General features: G+C 42.4%; 1 protein-coding gene across 2 annotated transcripts in view; it reads right to left on the bottom strand.

The window, feature by feature from the left end:
- The window catches only part of PTPRO (protein tyrosine phosphatase receptor type O), a 259,244-nt gene that overhangs the window by 5,640 nt on the left and 228,780 nt on the right, over window positions 1-24,824 (bottom strand). For both annotated transcript variants that reach the window (XM_070370040.1, XM_005907447.2), the window contains 6 exons: window positions 16,965-17,055; window positions 13,657-13,733; window positions 12,698-12,832; window positions 12,097-12,219; window positions 6,319-6,473; window positions 2,919-3,054 (listed from right to left, as the gene is read on the bottom strand). In XM_070370040.1, coding sequence (XP_070226141.1) covers window positions 2,919-3,054; window positions 6,319-6,473; window positions 12,097-12,219; window positions 12,698-12,832; window positions 13,657-13,733; window positions 16,965-17,055 — 717 coding nt within the window. The remainder of the gene's footprint in view (window positions 1-2,918; window positions 3,055-6,318; window positions 6,474-12,096; window positions 12,220-12,697; window positions 12,833-13,656; window positions 13,734-16,964; window positions 17,056-24,824) is intronic.

The following is a 24,824-nucleotide window of genomic DNA, read 5'->3' as shown; positions in this document are numbered from 1 at the left end:
TGCGACCCCATGGACTGTAATCCACCAGGTTGCTCAGTTCACAGGATTCTCCAGGCAAGAATACTGGAGTGTGTTGCCATTCCCTCCTCCAGGGGATCTTCCCGACGCTGGGATTGAACCAGAGACTCTTAAACGTCTCCTGCATTGGCAGTTGGGTTCTTTACCACTAGCATCACCTGGGAAGTCCTAGTGTGTTCATTTTGGAAGTACAGGACATTTATTTAGTTATACACGCATCTATGTCTTTTATTTTAGATTCTTTTTCTTATAGGTTATTACCAAAAATTGAGCAGAGTTTCCTGTGCTATTCGCAGGGTTCTTGTTGGTTATCTATTTTATATATCTGTGTGTATCTGTTCATCGGAATGGGAGCTTTGAGAGGTGAAGTGAGTTGCGAGGTGGTCAAGCTGGGACTCAGGCCTCTTGCAGAGTCTGATCTGACCACCCTACTCTCTGCTCTTGTGTAGGGACCCACACGGTACATCTGCTCAGGTGAGAAAGAGGAGGAGGGTTCATCACGATACAGCCCATGCAGCAGGCACTTGAAACGTGCATCTGAGGACAAGGTCAAATTAATCAGTGACTTCTGCTCTTTGTAGAGGGGTTGGCGTGATGGGCCATCGAGAGGACCTAGAAAAATCAGAAACTAGCCTAGGAGGTAATCTGTACACAGCATTGTGGTTTCTGTATTTACACGACTCAGCCGGAGAATTACTCTGGCCTCTTGAAAACCATTAGTGTCAAAGGAGTGCTTTGGGAGGCTGAAGGAAAATAATTGTTTACTCAGCTGTTTTTATTTATTACCATCAGTAAACTAGGAGGCTGCAGAACTCTGGCATGAATGAGCTCAAGGAGCATGTTAGGAAAAATCCTAACATTCAAGTTACAGGCTGAACCACAAAGAGCATAGGAATGAGGGAAAACAGAGGTAAATCAATGGACAAGATGTTCCAGACATGACTAACGATGAAGTTGACATAAACAAACAACTTGAGCTAGAGAGGATCCCAGCAAAATCCTGAGGGAACTTGAGAGTGGACTGGAACAGCTGGGAAAAATAAGTGACCCGTGGTGACCTCTGCCTCTTCTGCAGACCTTGAATTTTCCCACGTGAGTTCAGGGAAGGGATATCATACTTTAAAAAGACCATCTTCCCTGGAGATGTCAACCTAAAATATTACCATAAACAAAGCAGCAATCAAAATTTGAGGAAAGAAAGTTAGGGAGGGAATCAGACTTTTTCTCAGCTGTGCAGAAAGGCACATGGTGGCAGCCCTTGTCTCATGTCCACACCTGAAGAAGGATAATGATGCTGGAAACCAGATAGAGGGTCTGCTGTGTGAAGGTAGTTTTTAAAAAGGGATTAAGATTCTGTTGTTGGGAAGTTGAAAGCTAACAGGCTATAATCACAGTCTATAAAATTATAAAAGGTATAAATTAAGTCAATGGGGGCAGACAATTCATCAAATCCAAAATACTTAAAATAAGGAGTGGGCCTTTGAAGCTTGGGGATTAATATACATAACAGGGAGTTTTAATCACATAGTAGGATATGGATTTATAGAAGTGAAAACCAAAAATATGGATGGATTCATAAAGCAATGTTTAATTACTAGGTAGTTGGGCTTGTTTGGGAAACCGGGACGTTTTTAAACTTATGATAACAAGGTGATGTTCATGTCCCCACGGCAGTAAATTAGAAGGCAGCTGGGCTGGGATGTGAGTGATCTCAAGGAGGACACAAATAGATGTCTTGTTTCCTAATCATCCCTGAGCCATCTGAACGTGAATGAGTTACTGTTTCCAAAGTGCTATGATGTTGCTATAGCTCAGAAATAAACACATTGGAATGAATGGCTGTGCAGAACCTTGGCCAGATGGGAAAGGGCAAGGAAAGGGAGAAAACCGGAAGCATTGAGACAGGAGCCAGGACAGCAGGCTTTTGCGCTACACTGACATCTAGTGGTGGTTGGTGGGAAAAGCAGAGGGAAGAAGTAGGCAGGCTTTAATCCCTTGGGAACTGAAATCAGCGGTCAGGCCAGGTTGTGTTCTATCCCACAAGTGTTCCTCCCACACACACTCCTCGAGGAGGAGGATTATTATTGTTCACCTGAAGCTAAGAAGTTGCGAGTACGGCTGGGTGACTAAGATTACCAAGAAGCTATTGTGCTCTGGTTTGGGGCACACACAGGTGTACACCCACGGATTCTCTGAGACTGTGATGCTGTCTGCGGGCACCGGGCGGGGCTGCTATTCCAGCCTGAGGGCATTTCAAAGGCTTCACAGGAGGAAAGGGCTTGGGAGAAGAGGAGGCCTGGGGAGGGGGGCAGGTAGCACTGATGGCTATTTCTGGAGATGCCTCTGTGTTGTTACAATAAGGAATCCATTCATTTAGCTCAAGGAGACTGGCTGTGTTGGTGGATGAAGGGCTGGAAATCCTTAAAATTATAAAGATTTTATCTCATCAGAAAACACACGTGCAACACACATTATCCTCACAAGTGAACAGAGTCATACGAAGGGCAAACTAATGACAAACTTACAGAATTGAGTCTAGCATTTTAAATAGAAATTAAATCACACCAATTCCCAAGTCTCCACTTGGTGGCATTTCCCCAGATGGCTGTTACCCTCACTGAACTCTCGGTCTGTTCAAAGAGGTTTTATTCCATTATAGATACATCCATGTGCTCTGGCTTACTGGAGGGCATAGGACACCAATAAAAGTGTAGACACTATATACCGAATGGTTATCTGTTTCTTTTGTACCTTGGAGCAGTTTGAATGCACACAGTAAGAAACTGGGAACAGCAAATGCAAAAAACATTTTGAGACAATGGTTTTGAAATATGGGATTGACTAGTGGGAAGTTTTTCAGTCAAGCCCCAATTTAAAAATGCCTATGATTCAGTTCCTACCTCGGTCTGTACCATAGACATCCGGTATGACCGCATTTCTGACACCAGCCCCAGGATGTCGACAAACTCATGATCCCGAATGTGCTGCAAGAGCCTGTCCAGGGCGATGAACGTTCCCGTCCGACCAACTCCAGCACTGAAAAAGAGGTTCCAATACCACGTCACTTATAGACTGCCCTTCTATACTGTTACAGGGGCTACCCTGGTGGCTCAGAAGTTAAAGCGTCTGCCTGCAATGCAGGAGACCCGGGTTCGATCCCTGGGTTGGGCAGATTCCCTGGCGAAGGAAATGGCAACCCACTCCAGTATTCTTGCCTGGAGAATCCCATGAACAGAGGAACCTGGTGGTCTGTAGCCCACAGGGTTGCAAAGAGTCAGACACAACTGAACAACTTCAGTTTCATTTTCATTTTCTACACTGTTGGAAACAAATAAGTGTAAAACCCACCAAAACTATATGTACCATCATTTCCCAACTAACTGATTAAAAAAATCATATTTATTGATTTTGGCTATAAACTGGGTCTTCATTGCTGCACCGGTTTTTCTCTGGTTGTGGTGGCTACTCTCTAGCTGTGGTTTGACAGCTTCTCATTGTGGTGGCTTCTTCTGTTGTGGAGCAAGGGCTCTAGGGTGCGCCAGCTTTAATGGTTGCAGTTCCCAGGCTCTAGAACACAGGCTTAATAGTTGTGGCACGTGGTCTTACTTGCTCAGCATACGGAATTTTCCTGGATCAGGGATCAAGCTCATGTCTCCTGCATTCGCAGGCAGATTCTTTACCACTGAGCCACCAGGAATGCCCTTATTTTTTTTAAAACTCTTTGTTTTATATTGGAGTATAGCCAATTAACAATGTTGTGATAGTTTCACGTGCCCAGCAATGGGCCTCAGCCATACATAGACATGTATCCATTCTCCTCCAAACTCCTTTCTCATTCAGGCTTCCACATAACACTGAGCAGAGTTCCATGTGCTATACAGTAGGATCTTGTTGGTTATCTATTTTAAAGACAGCAGTGTGTACACGCCCATTCCAAACTCCCTTGCCCTGTAACTGTCTTCCTGTCCTCATCCTTCCCCCTTGGCAACCATAATTTCTCTGAGAGTCTGTTTCTGTTTTGTAAATAGTATCGTATGACACTCTTTACAGGAGGAATCTAAAAAGAAATGATACAAGTGAACTTACTTACCCCCCTGATGTTTAAGTATGCAGTCCTGGTTGGTGTGTCTCCTAATGTTACAGTTTTATCACTGCTCCCTCCCTTAGACTGCTGTGGGCCTGCCTTGGCCACCCCTGGCCCTCCTGCCCCTGGGCTCTCTATTCCTTAGGAAAGTGAGGATTCATAAGGAACCTGCTGGAAACAGCAGGAACCAGGCAAGAACCAGCTCTCAAGGAGATGATCTTGTTGTTTAGTTGCTAAATCGTGTCCAACTCTTTTGCAACCCCATGGACTGTAGCCTGCCAGGCTCCTCTGTCCATGGGATTTCCCAGATAAGAATACTGAAGTAGGTGGCTGTTTCTTCCTCCAGAACATCTTCCCGACCCAGGGATTGAACCCGTGTGTCCTGCTTTGGCAGGTGGGTTCTTTACCACTGAGCCACCAGGGAAGCCCAAGAAGCTGATACGTGTAAACAATTCCAGCCTTCTGAGGAGCCTCAGAGTTAAACCCTCCTGTCCAACTTTAAAGTCTAGCTGAGATGCCCACACTCTAGCTCTAGCACTGGGGCCATTCAGCCCTAGGTCAAGTTTACTGTCTCAGACCTTCCTTAGAGCCTGTCTGCCCTGCTAGTGGGTGCTGGTCTGCTTCAGTCACCCAGGGATCTCTGAGATAATTGCCTCAAAATCAGATTTAATATTTGGATCCAGTATCTTTCAGTCCCCAAGTCCCAGGACTCTGAGTATAAAGGGAAATGGAGTGATTCAGGCTAACCGGTTCATCACCACAGTCCCCAGTGTCACAGATAAACTCAGCTCTCCTTTCCTTCCAATCACTCATGGGCTGAAGTGCCAGCTGACTCTGAACTCTGAATTATGAGGAAATACGAGAAAAAGAAAGGGCTTCCTTGGTGGCTCAGATGGTAAAGAATCCACCTGCTAAGGCAGGAGATGCAGGTTTGATCCTTGGGTCAGGAAGATCCCCCTGGAGAAGGAAACGGCAACCCAGTCTAGTATTCTTGCTGGGAAAGTCCATGGATAGAGGAGCCTGGTGGACTATAGTCCATGGAGGTCGCAAAGAGTTGGACATGACTCACAACATATGCACATGCACACAGGAGAAAAAGGAAATGAAAAGCAACCAAAAGCAATCTACTTGTGAGATTTGCTGGGAGAGAAATCCAACATGAAAAACCATAAGTTCAGAGCCCTGATTTGCTTTTTCTACCAGGCAACTCTTCCCTCTTATCTTCTCAACTAAAATGTTTCTGGGCCTGGGTGAACACTCATGAAGCCACATCCAGAACTGTACCTGCTCCCTGCGTGAAAGGAGGCCACGTGTTTGACCAGGGTTGAGCAGCTTTATTTTCCGCTCTTGGAAGGAAGCATGTTGAGATTAGGTAACCTCATCCTGTGAAGCAAAGCTTTTTGGCCTGGGAATGACTGACAGCAAGTGCAGCCTCCCTAGTCATAAACTTTGTAGCTTATGAAGCATTTTTCTTTCCAGGGAGACACATACTGCCACTACCACCCCCCACTCCCCACCCCTCCACCTGACACACACACACACACACACACACACACACTTAGTCATTCTAGCTCACAAAGCCCAAAGTGCTAGATCCAGGCTTATTGGCTACCAATGCCTCCTCTGACATCTTTGTCTCATTGCTACCCCGATAACAATGTTGTTGCTGTTTAGTTGCTAAGTTGTATATGACTCTTTTGTGACCCTGCAAAACTGCAGGGTCTGCAGGCTGCATGAACTGCAGCCTGCCAGGCTCTTCTGTCCATGGAATTTTCCAGGCAAGAATACTGGAGTGGGTTGCCATTTCCTTCCCCAGGGACTCTTCCCAACTCAGGGATCAAATTCGTGTCTCCTGCATTGGCAGGTGGGTTCTTTACTTCTGAGCTACCTGGGAAGCCCTAAGATAGTCATATTATATGTAAATCATGTATTTAGTAAGACTTCGTTCATCATAATTTTTTAAATTTTTTAAAATTATTTTTTAAACGAGGATAATTGCAATATCGTGATGGTTTTTGCCATACATCAACATGAACCAGCTACAGGTATACATGTGTACACCCTATCCTGAATGCCCCTTCCACCTCCCTCTCCACTGTTTAAATTTTTAAAAATTATAACTCATTGACCAGTTAATTCAATCTGATCAGAGGTTTATGGAATGATGGGAAATTCCTTCCATGATTTCTAACAGCCAGTGCCTTTGAGGAGGTTACCTGCAGTGCACGATCATGGGGCCTTTGTTCTTCATAGCCTGCTGTCGGACCTTGTGTACAAACTGCAGGATGCTTTCTGCAGCATTGGCTGTTGGCACCCCGTGATCAGGCCATGCGGTGTAGTTAAAATGCATCACATCCTGCATCTCGTCAGCCTTTGGGAGAAAAACAAGCATTAATCTCTCAATCCACAGTCAGGATGGCTCAGGCTTCCGCGGCAGCTCTTGAGTGATGGGAAGGCTGCATTCTACTCCCGGTCAGCACACCTCCCTTTCTAGCTCTCAGCATTGTGTTTGGCACAAAGCAGGCCCTGAGAAAAACAAATACTAATTGTATAAAACTTCAAACAGTAGGATAAATAGGCTAATCCATGCCTGGGTCATGATAAGAGCTTAAGCAGATCAGGGTTTGCATCCTTGTTCTGCCATTCAGAAGTTACATCAGTTCTGGGCAATGAATTAAACACTGGAAGATGCGGTTGGTGGTCAGCTTGGGTCCGCTTGGCCAGGTGATCCATTTTCTCCCTGGTGCTGCTAGTAGCATCTGGCTGCAGCCCCATCCCTCACAGCTGTCTCCCACTAAAGGGAGCTGCCTGCTGGAAAGTGCCTAAGAGATCAGGTTCCCAGGCTGAGGGCAGACGACAGTGATTGAGTGATGGATGTTGTTATTATTCAGTCACTAAGTCTGACTCTTTGTGACCCCGTGGACCACAGCACGCCAGGCTCTGCTGTTCTTTACTCTCTCCTGGAGTTTGCTCAAACTCATGTCCATGGAGTCAATGATAGTATCTAACCATTTCATCCTCTGCCACCCGCTTTTCCTTTTGTGATTGATAAGTAAGTAAGTGTTAGTCGCTCAGTCGTGCCCAGCTCTTTACAACCCCATGGTCTGCAGCCCACCAGGCTCCTCTGTCCATGAGATTTTCCAGGCAAAGATACTGGAGTGGGTCGCCATTTCCTTCTCCAGGGGATCTTCCCAACCCAGGGATCGAACCCGGGTCTCCTGCACTGCAGGCCAGTTCTTTACCTACTGAGCTACAAGGGAAGCAAACCCCTTTGTGATGGATACCAGGGAGCAAAATGTCAGGCTAAGACAACTGTCCTGTCCTCTCCTGCTTCCCTTTTCTTGTATGGATTTCACCCAATACTGCTGCTGCTGCTGCTGCTGTCGCTTCAGTCGTGTCCGACTCTGTGCGACCCCATAGACGGCAGCCCACCAGGCTCCCCCGTCCCTGGGATTCTCCAGGCAAGAACACTGGAGTGGGTTGCCATTTCCTTCTCCAATGCATGAAAGTGAAAAGTCAAAGAGATCACTCAGTCATGTCCGACTCTTAGCGACCCCATGGACTGTAGCCCACCAGGCGCCTCTGTCCATGGGATTTTCCAGGCAAGAGTACTGGAGTGGGGTGCCACTGCCTTCTCCCAATACTACACTTTCAAAAAACCCTATGTGTGACAATCCCTGTCTTGGATTCTAATACGAATGGACCTAACACAAGATGCACTCACTGAACACCAGTGTTCTCTTACTTGAAGAGGGTCTCATAATACTTTTAACAAGGGTTGTTGTGAGAATTAAGTGTGAGCATGTCTGTGAAGGGTGGTTTCTGTTAGAGAGTTTCATCACTGCTGCTACGTAATTACTACCACTTGTTCTCATCCAGTTCAGTGCATTTCTTTTCTTAAAATTGTTATTATTTTTAAACATTCTCCTTTCATTTATTTTTTTTGGCCAAGTTGGGCAGCATGCAGGATCTTAGTTCCCCGGCCAGCTATCGAACCTCTGTCCCCACAGTAGAAGCACAGGGTCTTAACCTGCTGGATCACCAGGGAAGTCCCCAGCACAGTGTGTTTCAGTAAGTGGTTCTGGGAATCCCAATAAGTGGATATTTTCTATATTTTCCTATTCATATGAACCCATACACCAAACATAATATTATTCTCTCTGACCTGAGTAAATAACAACTAGGATATATGTCCTTCAAGAATTACTTGCTTTAGCCCCTACTACCATATAAGCATACAGTTTTATTCTGCTCTTGTTATCAACTACCAGAAATATTCCAAATCCAAGCCTCACAAAGATCTGATGCACCCTTCATCTCCCAAACTTGCTAAGACTCTTGAGTCCATTCAGGAGATGGAATATTACATTGTAATTTGGAAGAATTTGTCTGGATATAAAGTTTAGGTTTTCAAGTATTAAAGAGAAATGAATTTCAATGAGTCTGTGGTCTTAGGTGAGGTAAAATTACAAAAATAAATAAAAATAAATAAAATATAATATTTGTACATATATATATATATATATATACACATATATCGGAGAAGGCAATGGCACCCCACTCCAGTACTCTTGTTGGAAAATCCCATGGACAGAGGGGCCTGGTGGGCTGCAGTCCATGGGGTCGCTGGGAGTCGGACACGACTGAGTGACTTCACTTTTACTTTTCACTTTCATGCATTGGAGAGGGAAATGGCAACCCACTCCAGTGTTCTTGCCTGGAGAATCCCAGGGACGGGGGAGCCAGGTGGGCTGCCATCTATGGGGTTGCACAGAGTCAGACACGACTGAAGCAATTTAGCAGCAGCAGTAGCATGCATATATATATATATATATATATATATCTTAGCACTTCAACTAGACCCACTGTCTCCTTGGCCTAAGGCCATACATCCCCGGCCACATTCAATGCCTCCCTCTCTGCATAGGTTCAAGGACTTTGTCTTGGATACATGAAACATGAAATCTGCAAAGACGCTGGCCAGCTTCACCGCTGTCTTCAGGAAGTACGGCAAGAAAGTAATTCAAGCAGAATAAATTGTGCAGAATGAATGAATTAGTCAACACTAGGAGGATTTAAGGATACTTCATCACCACATAGCTGTGGTTGCCCAGAAAAGTTCATGGAAATGCTCTTTTCAAATGAGGATCGCAGACTGAGCACAAGACTTGTACACTGTAGGATATACATGCATATATATAAATATATACAATCTTATATCTGTATCTTTATGTATATAGAATATATATAAAATCTCCTCTGGTTGATATGACAAGGTATCTAGGTAAAATATGCAATTGGTTCAAAAATAGGAATTCTTTAAATTGTCATCCGTCTCTTTGTAGCTGCAAGGCAGAGGTCTTTGCACCAGATGGTTGATTCCTGTTAGCTGAATAGCAAGGCACATGTCAATGGGAACAAACCAGTTTTTGCTGGTTTTTAGTTTCCAATTATTATTCAGTTCAGGTCAAGTTTCAAGTACTGGAAAGTGATAAATTGTGTGTTATGGTCATTTTCCTCCTTTCTTACTAAATGAGAAAACCTTACTGGTTACATCTTAGCCATTCCAAAATGTCTCTGATTTTCTCATTTACGTAATTTTATCTGGTTTTACTATGAAAGATTCCATAGGGAAATATGGAGGAGATAAAGAAGTGTATAAGCCAAAAATTAAAAAAAAGTAAAAAAAAAAATCTATTCATCAACAATAGCAGGACAGTCTTTAGTTTAGCATTTATTGCAGAAGCTTAAAACTTAGATTCTGTATATTTATGACCCAAAGGGGGCACTCTGGGACCAGATGCTTGTGACTATAAAAATATTTCCAGAAAACTCTGTCATTAAACATTTTATTCGTCTGCTTCAAGCCCTTCACACGTTTGTCATTGAAAGGTCATCATTTAAGATCAAGGACAAGAAGTGTAATATGAATCATACCATAATTGATGTCACTCTTTCCTGTCAAGGGAACATACCTTATGTTTGCTTTGCAATTTTTTTCTCCTATATGCAAAACCTAGGGAAAGATTTATTCTATTCAAATCAATTCTATATTTGTCTAGCAGTTTGCACTGCCTTCTGGTTGACATAGCCAAGACAGAAAGCAGAGTTCAAATGAAATTCCTATTGTTAAATATTTCTCTGATGGGTAAATCTGTTGATGTTTTCTTAATACTCCCTTATTTTTGAAAACATCCATTCACTGATTTTTTTTTTCATTTCACAAGATTATTAACTGGCTAACCATTTGGATTATAAGGATTATTATTTTTTAAGATTTTTTTTTTTTGATGAGGACAAGTTTTAAAGTCTTCATTGAATTTGCTACAATATTGCTTCTGTTTTATGCTTTGGTTTTTTTGGCCAGGAAGCATGTGGGATCTTAATTCCCTGACCAGGGATGAAACACACACTCCTGCCATTGGATGGTAAAGTCCTAACCACTATATCACCAGGGAAGTCCCTACAAGGATTATCAAAACAGGATACTTGTATATGAAACTCATAGCACATGGAGGAGGCAGACAGGAAATCAGAGAATTGTGACCACTTACAGTGGACTGTGATGGAGTGATACACATGGGATTAGAGCAGGGGAGGAATGGGAAAAGGGTCTCTTAAGATGAGGGAAGGCTTGATAAAGAGATGACATTTGAGCTGACACTCTTGAGTAGGGATGTTCTTAGAGAACAGGAGGAGATGAGCATTTCAAAGAGATAGAACAGCATGGAGCAGTTACACTGGGATCTGCCTACATTCTTAATGCAGCTAAAGCCATTGTTAACTGCTAGCCCTTAAGAAGTGATTTGTTTCTTGTAAATATCAATAAATGGTGAGTTCTTGAGGGCTTATGTTATATTGAAACATTGTTTCCATTGTCTATATTAAATGGTCAGCAAGCATTTCCTGCAAAGGGCAAACAGATATTTTAGATTCTGTGGATCATACAGTCTCTGCTGCAACTATTCAAGCCTGATGTAGGACAGAAATAGTCATAGGAAATCAGTAAACAAGTTTGTGGCTATGTTTCAATAAAATGTTACTTATGGACATTGGTATTTTAATTATATAATTTCCATATATTATTTCTTGTGAAATAGTATTCTTCCTTTAATTTTTTCCAACTTTTAAAAGGCAAAACTCATTCTTAGCGCAAAGGTTTCACAAAGCAGCCTCTTTTTGTTCATCCCCTGATCCATACTGTGAGGAAGGGTTGTTTCTAAGCAGAGAAGTGAGTTTTAATGAGGCATTTTCTATGGTTTGTCTTCAACAGAGAGCACACTCCACTGGAGAACACAGTACTAGTAAAACTTCCCTCCTATTTTTAGGACTGCTCTCTGTGAAGGAGCCATAAAGAAGGAACCAGGGTGACTGTGATTGATGTCAGCACCTAGCCTAGTACACCAACATTCAGCTTGAGCTCTAAAGTCTGCCTTCAGGAAAAAATAGACATTTCTGACATCCTAACCATCAGAAATCAACGGCATTTCAAAAGAGCCATGAAACCATGATTAATAAGGTCCAGAAGTACCTTTGAAATAAGAAAAACCAAACTACAACAAAATAAGAAACAAAGCCAAACAAAACCCAAACCACTACCTCTAAAATTACATTTTAATTTATAATGTAAGTATATCCTGATTTTGCATATCCTCCTTATATTCATACATAGTATAAGTAGTGGCAACACTCCTTTCCCTAGTCATGTTGGTGAGCCGTGGGTCACCATGTCTTCTATTACCCTGGGTGAATCTGAGACAGAATAGTGCAGCCTTCTGATTCCATGTCCTCCAGCTGTCTGGACCAAGCATCTTATCCACATCACCCTCCGGGAGATGGGAAACAAGCACATTGTATGTGGCATTTTTCTCTTGGAGGAAGCAGTGTCACCAAGTCTAAAGCACTCATAGTCTCCCGTGAAGGAGGATGGGCTTCCTGACCCTGGGGATTCCCTCAGCGTGGGGATGGCCCCTGAAACCCTGCTCCTGACTTACGTAGTTGATCCGGAAATGTCTACAAGCCCAGTCGTCCTGCTCTTCCTCCGACATCATCTCCACTGTGATGTCACCATACGCTATGGGCTCTTCTGTAAATGGCCAGTAATGATCACATTTCACCTGAGGGGGCAATAGCATAACCTTTTAAGACCAACAGGCTGGGGAAGAAACAGTCAGTGATCATTTAGAGAAAGCAAATGACTCGCCTCTAAAGGATCATATAGGATTACTGTGAGAATAAAGAATGAAGCAAGAGGAACATACATCTATGTAATGTTTTCTCCTTTTTTTTTCCATCAAAGGGGCCATCATAGTAACTAACTGCATAAACCCATATGATTTTAAACATTTTTCTTGGGAAGCCTATAAAATTACACCCACACATTTTTAAAAATTTTAATTGGAGGATAATTGCTTTAGAATATGGTATTGGCTTCAGCCATAAAGCAACGTGAATCAGTCACAGGTACACATATGTCCCCTCCCTTCTAAGCCTCCCTTCCCCGCCACGGTGAGCACATTCCTTGGCAGTGGCTGGTGAGGTTTTACTGCTAAGTGAGACTGAATTCTTTACTTTCAAAGGACTGAAAGTACTTACCCTCCTCTTCTCATTACATTGAGTGAGCATGACAATAATCTGGGACTTCTGTTGCAGGACCATCTTCCAGAAGTCATTTCTGGTTTCAGGCAGTGGCCCCTGTGTGGCAATGTATTCCTGGGGTGAATTGTACCCCTGGAAGACAAAGACAAAGTTGTCACTTAAGGAGCTAAAGTGAAAGTCACTCAGTCATGTCCAACGCTTTGCAACCTCAAGGACTGTAGTCCACCAGGCTCCTCTGTTTGTGGAATTCTCTGGGCAAGAATACTGGAGTGGGTTGCCATTCCCTTCTCCAGGGGATCTTCCTGACCCAGGGATCAAACCCAGGTCTCTTGCATTGCAGGCAGATTCTTTACCATCTGAGCCACCAGGAAAGCCTTAAAATCAACACCAATTGCTGTTCCACACAAATGAGAAGCAACTGAGAATTTACTGGGGAGAAACCTGGTAAAGGATCATGCACCTATATTATGTTTTCTCCATTTTTTTTCCATTAAAGAGACAGTCATAGTAACTAACTGCACAAATCCGTGTGGTTTTAAACATTTTTCTTGGGAAGCTACAAAATCACACCCACTCCTTTCTACAATAACAATCACGTGTCTATACAGATACATTTTAAAAGCACAGGTTGGCGCTGACACTGAAATTTAAGCATAGCAAAGTAGACCTTTGGTATAATTATCTACTTTCACTAGTCCTTTTCAAAGATATTTGAACATTATTATTCTCTGGGCTCCCTCCCCTCCCTGCCATTCTTTATTCTAAAATGGAATAATGGAAACTGTTCTTTATAGTTGAACTGCTTGGTGAAGAATGACTCTCTATTGAACTGTTCGACTCCTCTCTGCAGCTGTAATAGTCTTCCTCTGGCTGGGGTAGAATTTGGATGCCTGATTTTGTTTGTTTGTCTGTTTTTGGAGGCCTGATTTAAGGAATTTTTTTTTTTTTTTTTTTACAGGAATGTAGTTGGCATTGATGTAGTCTGCACCTTCCTCTTCATTCATGGAGATCAATCTCACTCGGCTAAAGTCATCTGTAAAGAATAAAGAGAAAAATATTAAACATCACAGCAGAAGGGTGCAGTTACTATGAAGAATAGTATGGAGGGTCCTTAGAAACTAAACACAGAGTAACTACATGATCCAGCAATCCCACCCTGGGTATATATCTGGAAAAGATGAAAAGTTTAGTTTGAAAAGATGCAGGCACCCTAACGTTCAGTGCAGCACTACTAATAGTAGCCAAGACCTGGAGACAACCTCAGTGGCTATCAACAGATGAATGGAGAAAGAAGATGTGGTAAACATACACAATGGAATAGCACTCAGGCATAAAAAGGAATGAAATAATTCCATTTGCAGCAACTTAGATGGACTAGGGATGACCACACTAAACGAAATAAGTCAGACAAAAAAAGACAAATATCATCTATCACTTCTATGTAGAATCTTAAAAAAATGATGCAAATGAACTTATTTATAACACAGAAATGGACTCACAGATATAGAAAATAAGTTTATGGTTACCAAAGGGGAAATGAGTGGGGCGGGGGATGAGGGATAAATTAGGAGCTTGGGATTAACAGATACAAAACAAAAGAGAAAAAAAGAAAAACATTCAGAGTGTAATGAAGACTTGTCAAGACAATTCTATACTCAATATTTGTACCCCAAATCAAGTTAAATTGGTCAGTGATAGGGTAGGTAAAGTTTATTTTAGCTTTATATTTTAGCCATATCTCAATCTTAGTTTCTTGTTTAAATAAATATATACATATCTCCCAACCACTATTTCCTCCCCACCAGCCTTCCTATTCTTAAAAGAGTAGTCTCTAGATTTGCAGGGAATTGTGGAGAATATGTACAGGAACTAAAATATCTGGTGGGTTGTGTGAAGGCTATCGAATGTAACCTAAACCTAGGATTTCCATTTCACTCAAGTCTTCCCTGGTAGCTCAGCTGGTAAAGAATCTGCCTGTAATGCAGGGGACCCCAGTTTGATTCCTGGGTTGGGAAGATCCACTGGAGAAGGGATAGGCTACCCACTCCAGTATTCTTGGGCTTCCCTTGTGGCTCAGCTGGTAAAGAATCTGCCTGCAATGAGGGAGACCTCGGTTTGGTCCCTGGGTTGGGAGGATGCCCTGGAGAAGGGAAAGGCTACCCACTCCAGTATTCTGGCCTGGGGAATTCCACAGTCCATGGAGTAGCAAAGAGTCGGACATGACTGAGCAACTTTCACTTTCACTTTCTGGGATATCCAGAGAACTCACTATCTCTGGGAAGCCTAAAGAAAAGAAGATGGTGTTGATGGGCTTTATGTAAATGGACTTCAAATGAAGATAATAAATCCTGAAATGCATACAGACAGAAAGTGTTATATGATAATATTGTGCTGTGCTGTGCTAAGTTGCTTCAGTCTTGTCTGACTCTGTGCAACCCCATGGACTGTGCAGCCTTCCAGGCTCCTCTGTCCATGAGATTCTCCAGGCAAGAATACTGGAATGGGTTGTCATGCCCTCCTCCAGGGGATCTTCCTGACCCTGGGATCGAACCTGCAGCTCCTGCAGCTCCTGCATTGCAGGCAGGTTCTTTATCACTGAGCCACCAGGGAAGCTCACAATAATATTCAGTTCAGTTCAGTTCAGTCGCTGTGTCTGACTCTTTTCGACCCCATGAATTGCAGCACGCCAGGCCTCCCTGTCCATCACTAACTCCCGGAGTTCACTCAGACTCACGTCCATTGAGTCAGTGATGCCATCCAGCCATCTCATCCTCTGTTGTCCCCTTCTCCTCCTGCCCCCAATCCCTCCCAGCATCAGAGTCTTTTCCAATGAGTCAACTCTTTGCATGTGGTGGCCAAAGTACTGGAGTTTCAGCTTTAGCATCACTCCTTCCAAAGAACACCTAGGACTGATCTCCTTTAGAATGGACTGGTTGGATCTCCTTGCAGTCCAAGGGATTCGCAAGAGTCTTCTCCAACATCACAGTTCAAAAGCATCAATTCTTCGGTGCTCAGCCTTCTTCACAGTCCAACTCTCACATCCATACATGACTACTGCAAAAACCATAGCCTTGACTAGACAGACCTTTGTTGGCAAAGAAATGTCTCTGCATTTTAATATGCTATCTAGGTTGGTCATAACTTTCCTTTCAAGGAGTAAGTGTCTTTTAATTTCATGGATGCAATCACCATCTGCAGTGATTTTGGAGCCCACAAAATAAAGTCTGATACTGTTTCCACTGTTTCCCCATCTACTTCCCATGAAGTGATGGGATCAGATGCCATGATCTTCGTTTTCTGAATGTTGAGCTTTAAGCCAACTTTTTCACTCTCCACTTTCACTTTCATCAAGAGGCTTTTGAGTTCCTCTTCACTTTCTGCCATAAGAGTGGTGTCATCTGCATATCTGAGGTTATTGATATTTCTCCTGGCAATCTTGATTCCAGATTGTGTTTCTTCCAGTCCAGCGTTTCTCATGATGTACTCTGCATGTAAGTTAAATAAGCAGGGTGACAATATACAGCCTTGATGTACTCCTTTCCCTATTTGGAACCAGTCTGTTTTTCCAGTCTGGTCCTAACTTGCTTCCTGACCTGCATACAGGTTTCTCAAGAGGCAGGTCAGGTGGTCTGGTATTCCCATCTCTTTCAGAATTTTCCACAGTTCCTACCTAATTTTGTCAAAAACCCTCATGAAGGAGGCTTCTCTGTAAAGGTTTGCAATTTTCCCTTCTTTCCCAGCCCCCACTAGAGTGTAGCAAAGAAGAATGTTAAATTTATATTAGAATGTGTTTTAATGGTCCTATTAAGTACTTTGTGTTACTTTTTCTTTGAATGTTGCTTTTACTGCAAAATCCTAAGGAAGAGCAGAACTTGCCACAAGTAAGAAAGAAGCCTTTTTCACACCTTGCATTTCCTTTCTATTTGCCTCCTTCCACTGTCAGTGAATTGATTGAAAATAGGTTATGAGCACAATTTATCTTATCCCTTATTTGGCTAAGACATTTTGATCTCCCGAGGGTCAAAGGGTCAGTTTTTTCTGTTCAGATACAATTTGTTTAAAAGCATGATAATTAAATCTTCCTACACACAACAAGATCTAATGATATCAAAGCACCAATGCAGTCAATGCAATTGCAGACATGGCCTTGGGGATACAGATCATTCCTGGCCTGGCTAGAGGTTGGTGGAACTGATTCATCTGCCATAACAGCCCTTCAGCCTTTGGAAGACAAGAGCAGGATCAGCATTATTGACCGTCTTACATGGTAGGATGTTTGTATAACGATTTTTACATCGGTTCAGTGGAAGGTCTGCAGCAAAGTGTGGAATATCCAGTCCAATCAACTTCAATTCCTGTAAATGACAGAAAAAATTTAAGATTCCATCAGAGGGATTATTTGATAGAAGTCATTTGCAAAGAATAAGAAGAAAAATATTAAAAGTTAAGAGTGGAAAAGTGTAGCCAGTATGTTGTACAGTATAGAGTTTCCTTAAAAACTAAAAACAGAGTTACCACATGATCCAGCAATCCCACTCCTGTGGAACTGGATTATTGTCCACACTGGATTATTGCTCATAGTGGATTATTTTTCACTTCTTGCCTCTAATAGAACTACCACAATGATCACACCCCTTTGTCTTATGATGTTGCAGGGGCTTCCCTGGTGGCTCAGATGGTAGAGAATCTGCCTGCAATGCAGGAGACCCAGGTTTCATTCCTGGGTCTGGAATACCCTCTGGAAGAGGAAATGGCAACCCACTCCAGTATTCTTGCCTGGAGAATCCCATGGACAGAGGAGTCTGGTGGGTTATAGTCCATGGGGTCACAGAGAGCAGACACAACTGAGTGACTAACACTTTTACTTTTCTTTCAGCTCCCTTTTGAAACATCTCCATTCTACTGCTGTCACCTTGCTTTGGGCCAACGAAGTTGGGTGGAACTCATGTCCAATCTGAAGCTTTAAATGTGTTTGCTCAGCTTGATTTGCTTGCCTGGGCTTCTGCCATATGGTGGAAAAGAATGTGCCCAGAGAAACTGCTAATCCCAGGATGAGAAGACGCATGGAACAGACCTGACCCTGACTCACAGCCTGAAGCAGAACCATCTCAGCTGTCCCCCAGCCCCACGAGGGAGAGAAATAAGTGTTGTAGGTCACCGAGATTTTGAGGCCATGTCTTACGTAGTTTTACCGCAGTAGTGGCTGACGAATGTAATACATAAATATCTTGGATAGCTAGGTGATCCCTGAGAGAAGGTAAAAATTGTGTGTTACACTCTCAGGGTGTGGAAGATTGGGAAACAGATATGTTTCAGAGTTTTCAGGAATACAAGGTAACTTGAAATTTATGCACTTTGCAAAAATATTTCCTATTCTATGAGAAATTGTAGGTATTTCTCCTATAAGCAATGAACTTTCAAGAAAGTATAATAAAGGAGAGAGTGAGGAACAAAAAGTATGCAACACTCTCCATGTTACAAGATATTGGATTGACAGTCACTAGAAGTCTGTCTGTTCTATGATCTGTTGGATCATAGAAAGAGCAAGAGAATTACAGAAAAACATCTACTTCTGCTTCATTGACTATGCTAAAGCCTTTAACTAGGTGGATCACAACAAACTGTGGAAATTCTTAAAGAGATGGGAATACCAGACCACCTGACCTGTCTCCTGAGAAACCTGTATGCAGGTCAAGAAGAAACAGAACCAGATGTGGAACAACAGATTGGTTCCAAATTGAGAAAGGAGTACATCAAGGCTGTATATTGTCACCCTGCTTATTTAACTTACATGCAGAGTACATCATGAGAAATGACGGGCTGGATGAAGCACAGGCTGGAATCAAGATTGCCAGGAGAAATGTCAATAACCTCAGATATGCAGATAACACCACCCTTATGGCAGAAAGTGAAGAGGAACTAAAAAGCCTCCTGATGGAAGTGAAAGAGGAGAGTGAAAAAGCTGGCTTAAAACTCAACATTCAGAAAACGAAGATCATGGCATCCAGTCCTATCACTTCATGGCAAACAGATGGGGAAACAGTGGAAACAGTGACAGACTTTATTTTCTTGGGCTCCAAAATCACTGCAGATGTAACTGCAGCCATGAGATTAAAAAGCATTTGATCCTTGGAAGAAAAGCTATGATATACTTAGACAGTGTATTAAAATGCAGAGGCATTTCTTTGCCAAAAAAGGTCCATATAGTCAAAGCTATGGTTTTCCCAGTAGTCAAGTATAGATGTGACAGATGGACCATAAAGAAGTCTGAGCTCCAAGGAACTGATGCTTTTGAACTGTGGTGTTGGAAAAGACTTTTGAGAGTACCTTGGACAGCAAGGAGATCCAACCAGTCCATCCTAAAGGAAATCAATCCTGAGTATTCATTGGAAAGACTGATGCTGAAGCTGAAGCTCCAATACTTTGGCCACCTAATGTGAAGAGCCAACTCACTAGAAAAGATCCTGAGGCTGGGAAAGATTGAAGGCAGGAGGAGGAGGAGATGACAGAGGATGAGATGGTTGGATGGCATCATCAACTCAATGGACATGAGTTTGAGCAAGCTCCAGGAGATAGTGAAGGTCAGGGAAGCCTGGAGTGCTGCAGTCCATGGGGTCACAAAAAGTCAGACGCAACCGAGCAACTGAATAACAACAAAGAAATCTGGTAATGAAACTGCAAAATAAGGATGGAGCAGTAGTGGGTGGGCGAACCCTTCCATGAAAATAGGAACATTCAAATATTTGCTTGTGTGTATCAGGACTATTATAAATTCTGTTATCAGAAACTGCATTGTTATAGCAATTTTTATATATACAGACAACCAACATACCTCAGAAAGTCTACATTACTGGAAAAGGGGATTTCTGAGCTGTTATGTTATGTGTGTGGAAGGAAACAAGGGGTTGGAGTCAGACTACCTGAATTTGCCCAGAGGCATCATTTATGCTGTGGTCTACAAGAATGGTGCTCCCTGGAGTTGTGCAGTGCATAACCAATGCAGCAGATCCCGTACAAATCTGAAGGCAATATTATGTAACCATATGTCTAGGTAACCGACCACAAATGGGGTTACATAGATAGTATGCATTTTTCTAAATGACTATTAAGTGAAGAAGTATAGACACCACTTGCTGGAAATTTTATTTACTTACATGGGATGCTGGGGCTTCCCCAGTGTCTCAGCAGTAAAGAATCTCCTTACAATGCAGGAGACGCAGGAGACACAAGTTTAATCCCTGGATCGGGAAGACTCCCTGGAAGCGGCCATGACAACTCACTCCAGTATTCTCACCTGGAGGGTCACATGGACAGAGGAGCCTGGCGGGCTATGGTCCATCGGGTCGCAGAGAGCGGACACAACTGAAGCGACTGAGCCTGCACAGGATGCTACTCTTCATGATTCCTCCCAATTATTACTTCAAAGAATCAGAAGCTGGAGGAATACTTTTCAGGGGAAGGAATTTTGGAGCACCTTTGAAAGACTTTTGAGAGGAGCTGGAGACATTTGATCATGTTTTGAGAAATTGAACAGGGAAACTGTGTGTGTGTGTACGTGTGTGTGTGTATTTATGTGCCTTTAATGTCTTGATTCAAGTGCTCATGCAAAGCAAATATTGTAGACACCCAGTTCTTGGGATTCCTGCTGCATCCACAAAGAAGTTTGTCGGTAGCTTAGGGTGTGTGTTAAATGAAATTGGAATGCAAGCTGTAGACGGCATGGATAAATTGACTTGATTATCCAGATTTCTCTCTTCCTTTGATTTTTTTAAAAAATCATTTTTGGCTATTCAAGCTCACAAAATGTCAAGCTCTTGGCCCAAGTCGAAGTCAATCTCAAGACCAACAGTGCTGACTTTGATCTGCAATTTACACATTTGGGTGTTTTTCCTATCTCAGTCAAAATCCTTGTTTGCCAAATGCCATCAAACAGAAGTTTGTCATTTTTCCTTTATAACTGTTTTTTTTTTCATTTTAAAAATGATTGTCAAAGACTGATAATATTGTTCTTGTAAGAACCAAAACTTATTTTTAGCAAACTTCAACCTAACCAGTGTTATTTTTAAGTTACCTCCTTTTGGCAGCTCTAAGCTTAAATGATGTTTCCTTTGCTTAAAGTATTTTGGAAACATAACTCCTTTGGGGAGTCTTTATAGATAAAACTGTCTAAATTTTCATCTATTTCATTTAAATAAAGTTATATAAATAAATTTATTTATTTATGTAAATACCTGGTTTATTTTGGTGGAGCACTTATAAAGGGTGTGCATGTATGCCCAGTTATGTCTAACTCTTTGTGACTCCATGGAGCCCGCCAGGGTCCTCTATCCATGGGATTTTCCAGGCAAGAATGCTGGAGTGGATTCCATTTCCTCTGCCAGGGGATCTTGCCAACCTAGAGATCGAACCTGTGTCTCCTGCATTGGCGGACTGATTCTTTACCACTGAGCCACCTGGGAAGCCTTTATAAACTGTAGGGTCTTGAAAAAGTAGGTTAACTAGTTCTCTCATTGTTTAATTCTCTGTAACCTGTTGTTAGTTTAATTATGTGTAAGATAAGGTTAATAATTTTTCCATACCTTTCTGATATATGGTGACTATCATACGGAATGATTAAGCTTAGTTAATATCAATGCAACACTTACTGATCATGACTGAAATGCTTCTGCTAGGATTCTTTGTTTTGCTTTGTCTGGCTCCATTATTTCTCCCTCCTTTGCCATTTGTGCTAACTGTACAACTCTCTCCGCTAAGCCCTCACTTTGCAGACAGACTGATCAACCACAGGAAAAGGCCTCCGGTATGAAAAGAAACTGTGGAAACAGATTGAGAGCGAGCACTGGAGCACATATGGGAGCTGACTAGCTGATAGAACTTTAATTGTGTGTTGCCTTCCTGCTATAAATGCCTAAAGTTGATAAGAGACGTTTAATTGGCTGAACACTGTAAATGTAAATTGCCAAAGTTAAATTGCAGCAAAGCAGGGAAGGCAAGGGTACACAAAATGCCTTGCAATCTTTTGTAATTTAGCCTGTCACTAGGTAGGAAATTAAATACTAAGTTTCTAGCCCAGTAGCTTCGCAGTTATTTTCTTTCCAGCCAGATGGAAACTCCAGTGGCTTAAATCTTCATGAACGCAAAGTATGAGGTGATAGCCTGAAACCCACATACATAATTTTTGAATTTTCTTTTGCCAGTTTTGTTTCTAATATAATTTATCATTGTGGGTTTTTTCCTAGGTTACTCAGTCATCTATCGTGGGCTAAATCTGATCCCTCCAAAGATATGTCCATATTGGAACCTTGTTAAGAGAGAGTCTTTGCAGTTGTAATTAAGAATCACAAGATAAGATCATTCTGTATTATCTAGATGGGTTCTGAAGCTAATGGTAAGTGTCCTTATAAAAGTCCCAAGGAGGGACTTTCTTGGTGGTCCAGTGGTTAAGGCTCCAGGCTTCTAATGCAGGGGATGTGGGTTCAATCCCTGGTCGAAGAAGTAAAGTCCCACATGCCATGTGGCATGATCAAGAAAAAAAAAGATGGAGGCAATGTCCAACATTAAATAAGAGTAAAATAAAACAAAATAAAATATAACAGAATAAAAGAGAGAAGAAGAGAGCCATATGAGGATGAAGGCATTGATTAGAGCTATATATAGCTACAAGCCAAAGATGCCTGGGTCCACCAGAAGCTGGAAGAGACAAAGAGAGATACTCCCCTTGAGCCTTTGGAGGGAGCATGGCCTTGCTAGCACTTTAATTTTAGATATCTGGCCTCTAGAACTGTGAGAAAGTACATTTCTATTGTTTTAAGTAATCATGATTATGGTAATTTGTTGTGGCAGCCCCCTAGAAAACTAAGAGAGTGACTGAAGCCAGTGGCAGTCTGTGTTGTGCTGGCTGTGTTTGAAGCATACAGTCTTGAAAATCAGAGCACAAACACACGCACTGTGTTTGTCAGGTTGGGTTGCCATAAAAAAATACCACAGGCTGAGCAGCTGGAACAGAAATGCACTTGTCATAGCTGTGGAAGCTAAGATGTCCAAGAATACGGCACTGGCAAGGTAAGTTTCGGTGGTGGCTTCCCTGGTGGCTCAAATGATAAAGAATCTATCCGCAATGTGGAGTCCTGGGTTTGATCCCTGGGTCAGGAAGATCCCCTGGAGAAGGGAATGGCTACCCACTCCAGTATTCTTACCTGGAGAATCCCATAGACAGAGGAACCTCATGGGTTATAGTCCATGAGGTTGCAAAGAGTCAGACACTACTGAGCAACTAACACACACACACACATATAGGTGCGTGTGTGTGTGTGTGTGCGTGTGTGTGTGTGTGTATAATGTACACTAAGTCTAACTGTAAGTGACTAACATTTTCACTTTCACTTCAAAGTAGGTTTCATTGTGAGGCTTCCCTTTGTTTGTAAGTGGCCACCATCATGGCTGTGTGCTTCCATGATCTCTTGTTCATGTGTACATGGTGGGCATTGGGAGGAAGAGGCATCCTTCCTCGGAGGCATCATTTATGCTGTGGTCTACAAGAATGGTGCTCCCTGGAGTTGTGCAGTGCATAACCAATGCAGCAGATCCCGTACAAATCTGCCTTCAATTAAGGAGACCAAGGTTCTCAATCTTTGAGTCAGGAAGATCCTCTGGAGAAGGGAATAGCTACCCACTCTAGTATGCTTGCCTGGAGAATCCCAAGGACAGAGGAACCTCGTGGGTTACAGTCCATGGGGTCACAAAGAGTCAGACACGACTGATGCAAGCGTATACAGCAACAGTTTAGATTTTAAACTGAGTGATAGTCACTCAGTCATGTCCAACTCCCTGCGACCCCATGGACTGTAGCCTGCCAGGCTCCTCTGTCCATGGGATTCTCCAGGCAAGAATATTGGAGTGGGTTGCCATTTTTTAAACTGAACATAATTCAACATAACAATTTTGGGAATAATGCTCTCTCTCTCTGGTTTAGCCACGTGGTTCCAGTAAGAATTCCTGTTCTTCTGTGATTCTGCCCTCCCTGGCTGCAGACAGTGTGAGCTGTTTTATAGATACTGAAACCCCCATCAGGTGGAAGAAGTTAACTATATGATGACTAGACTGTAGCCATGACACAAGCTGCCACAATTTTGAGAATTGGCCTCAAAGAAACAGAAACGAATAGACCCTGGAATTGAAGATTAACTGTACCTAAAACAAACCAAGACGATGCTAGTCAGACCACTAATGACCAGTTTCAAGATGACTGTCAGAACTGACTCCTGTTTCTGCATGTAGCTCCGTCCTTCTGTCTATAAAAGCTCTTGCCCACTGGTCGTCAGTGGGGAGAGTTGGCCTTTGGACAGGCATCCAAAATAAAGCAAACTTGCCTTTCCAACCATCTGGCCTCTAATGGTTTTTGAGCAATTCTACTTTCAGCAACACTCTGAGGCTGTCGGTGGTTCCATAATCCACTATGAGAAAGGGGTTGGACTGGGCCAGAGAAAGTGAGGCCAAGACAGAGAGAGAAGTAGAAATGAGAAATTTCTATTTCTCTAAAGAGGGGTTCTCTGGCCCCTGATTTTAGCCATTTCTGAGTCTCAGCTGCTTCCCTGCTCCCCTCCCGGTGTAGTTACTCAATCCTCCCTTTGATTATATGAGATATCTTAGTTTTCATTTGAACAAGTTCCCTTTATGTTTGGTCTAAACCAGTTTGAATAGTGTTTCTGTCATTCACAGAATTTTTTCTGTCTAAAAAAAAAAAACCATATTTTTTTACTGGAAAATGATTCTCTGAATTTTTTTTAAAACTAGTGATGCAATTCAGAAGCACAGTAATAGCTACACTGGGGTTTGATGGCGTGAACTGAGAGTACTTCAGCAAAGTACTGAAGTTTGCCTGCCAGCAAAGGCAATGACCCTGGTTGTGCCACTGAGATCAAGTCAGCTAGTAGGAATTAGATGACTGCAGCCTTCAACGAAGTTGAAAGTGTACCTGTGCTATATTGTATTGACCAAAAAGTTCATTTGGATTTGTCCTAAAGATGATATGGAAAAATCCAAACAAACTTTTTGGCTAACCCAGTCATTTTCATCACCATGATGAGAACTATTTAGATATTTATTTTCTTTTGAGTTTAGCCTT

The sequence above is a fragment of the Bos mutus genome, chromosome 5 (genome assembly GCF_027580195.1).
Source record: "Bos mutus isolate GX-2022 chromosome 5, NWIPB_WYAK_1.1, whole genome shotgun sequence".
Lineage (NCBI taxonomy): Eukaryota > Metazoa > Chordata > Mammalia > Artiodactyla > Bovidae > Bos > Bos mutus.
This window is presented reverse-complemented; position numbering and strand designations above follow the sequence as displayed.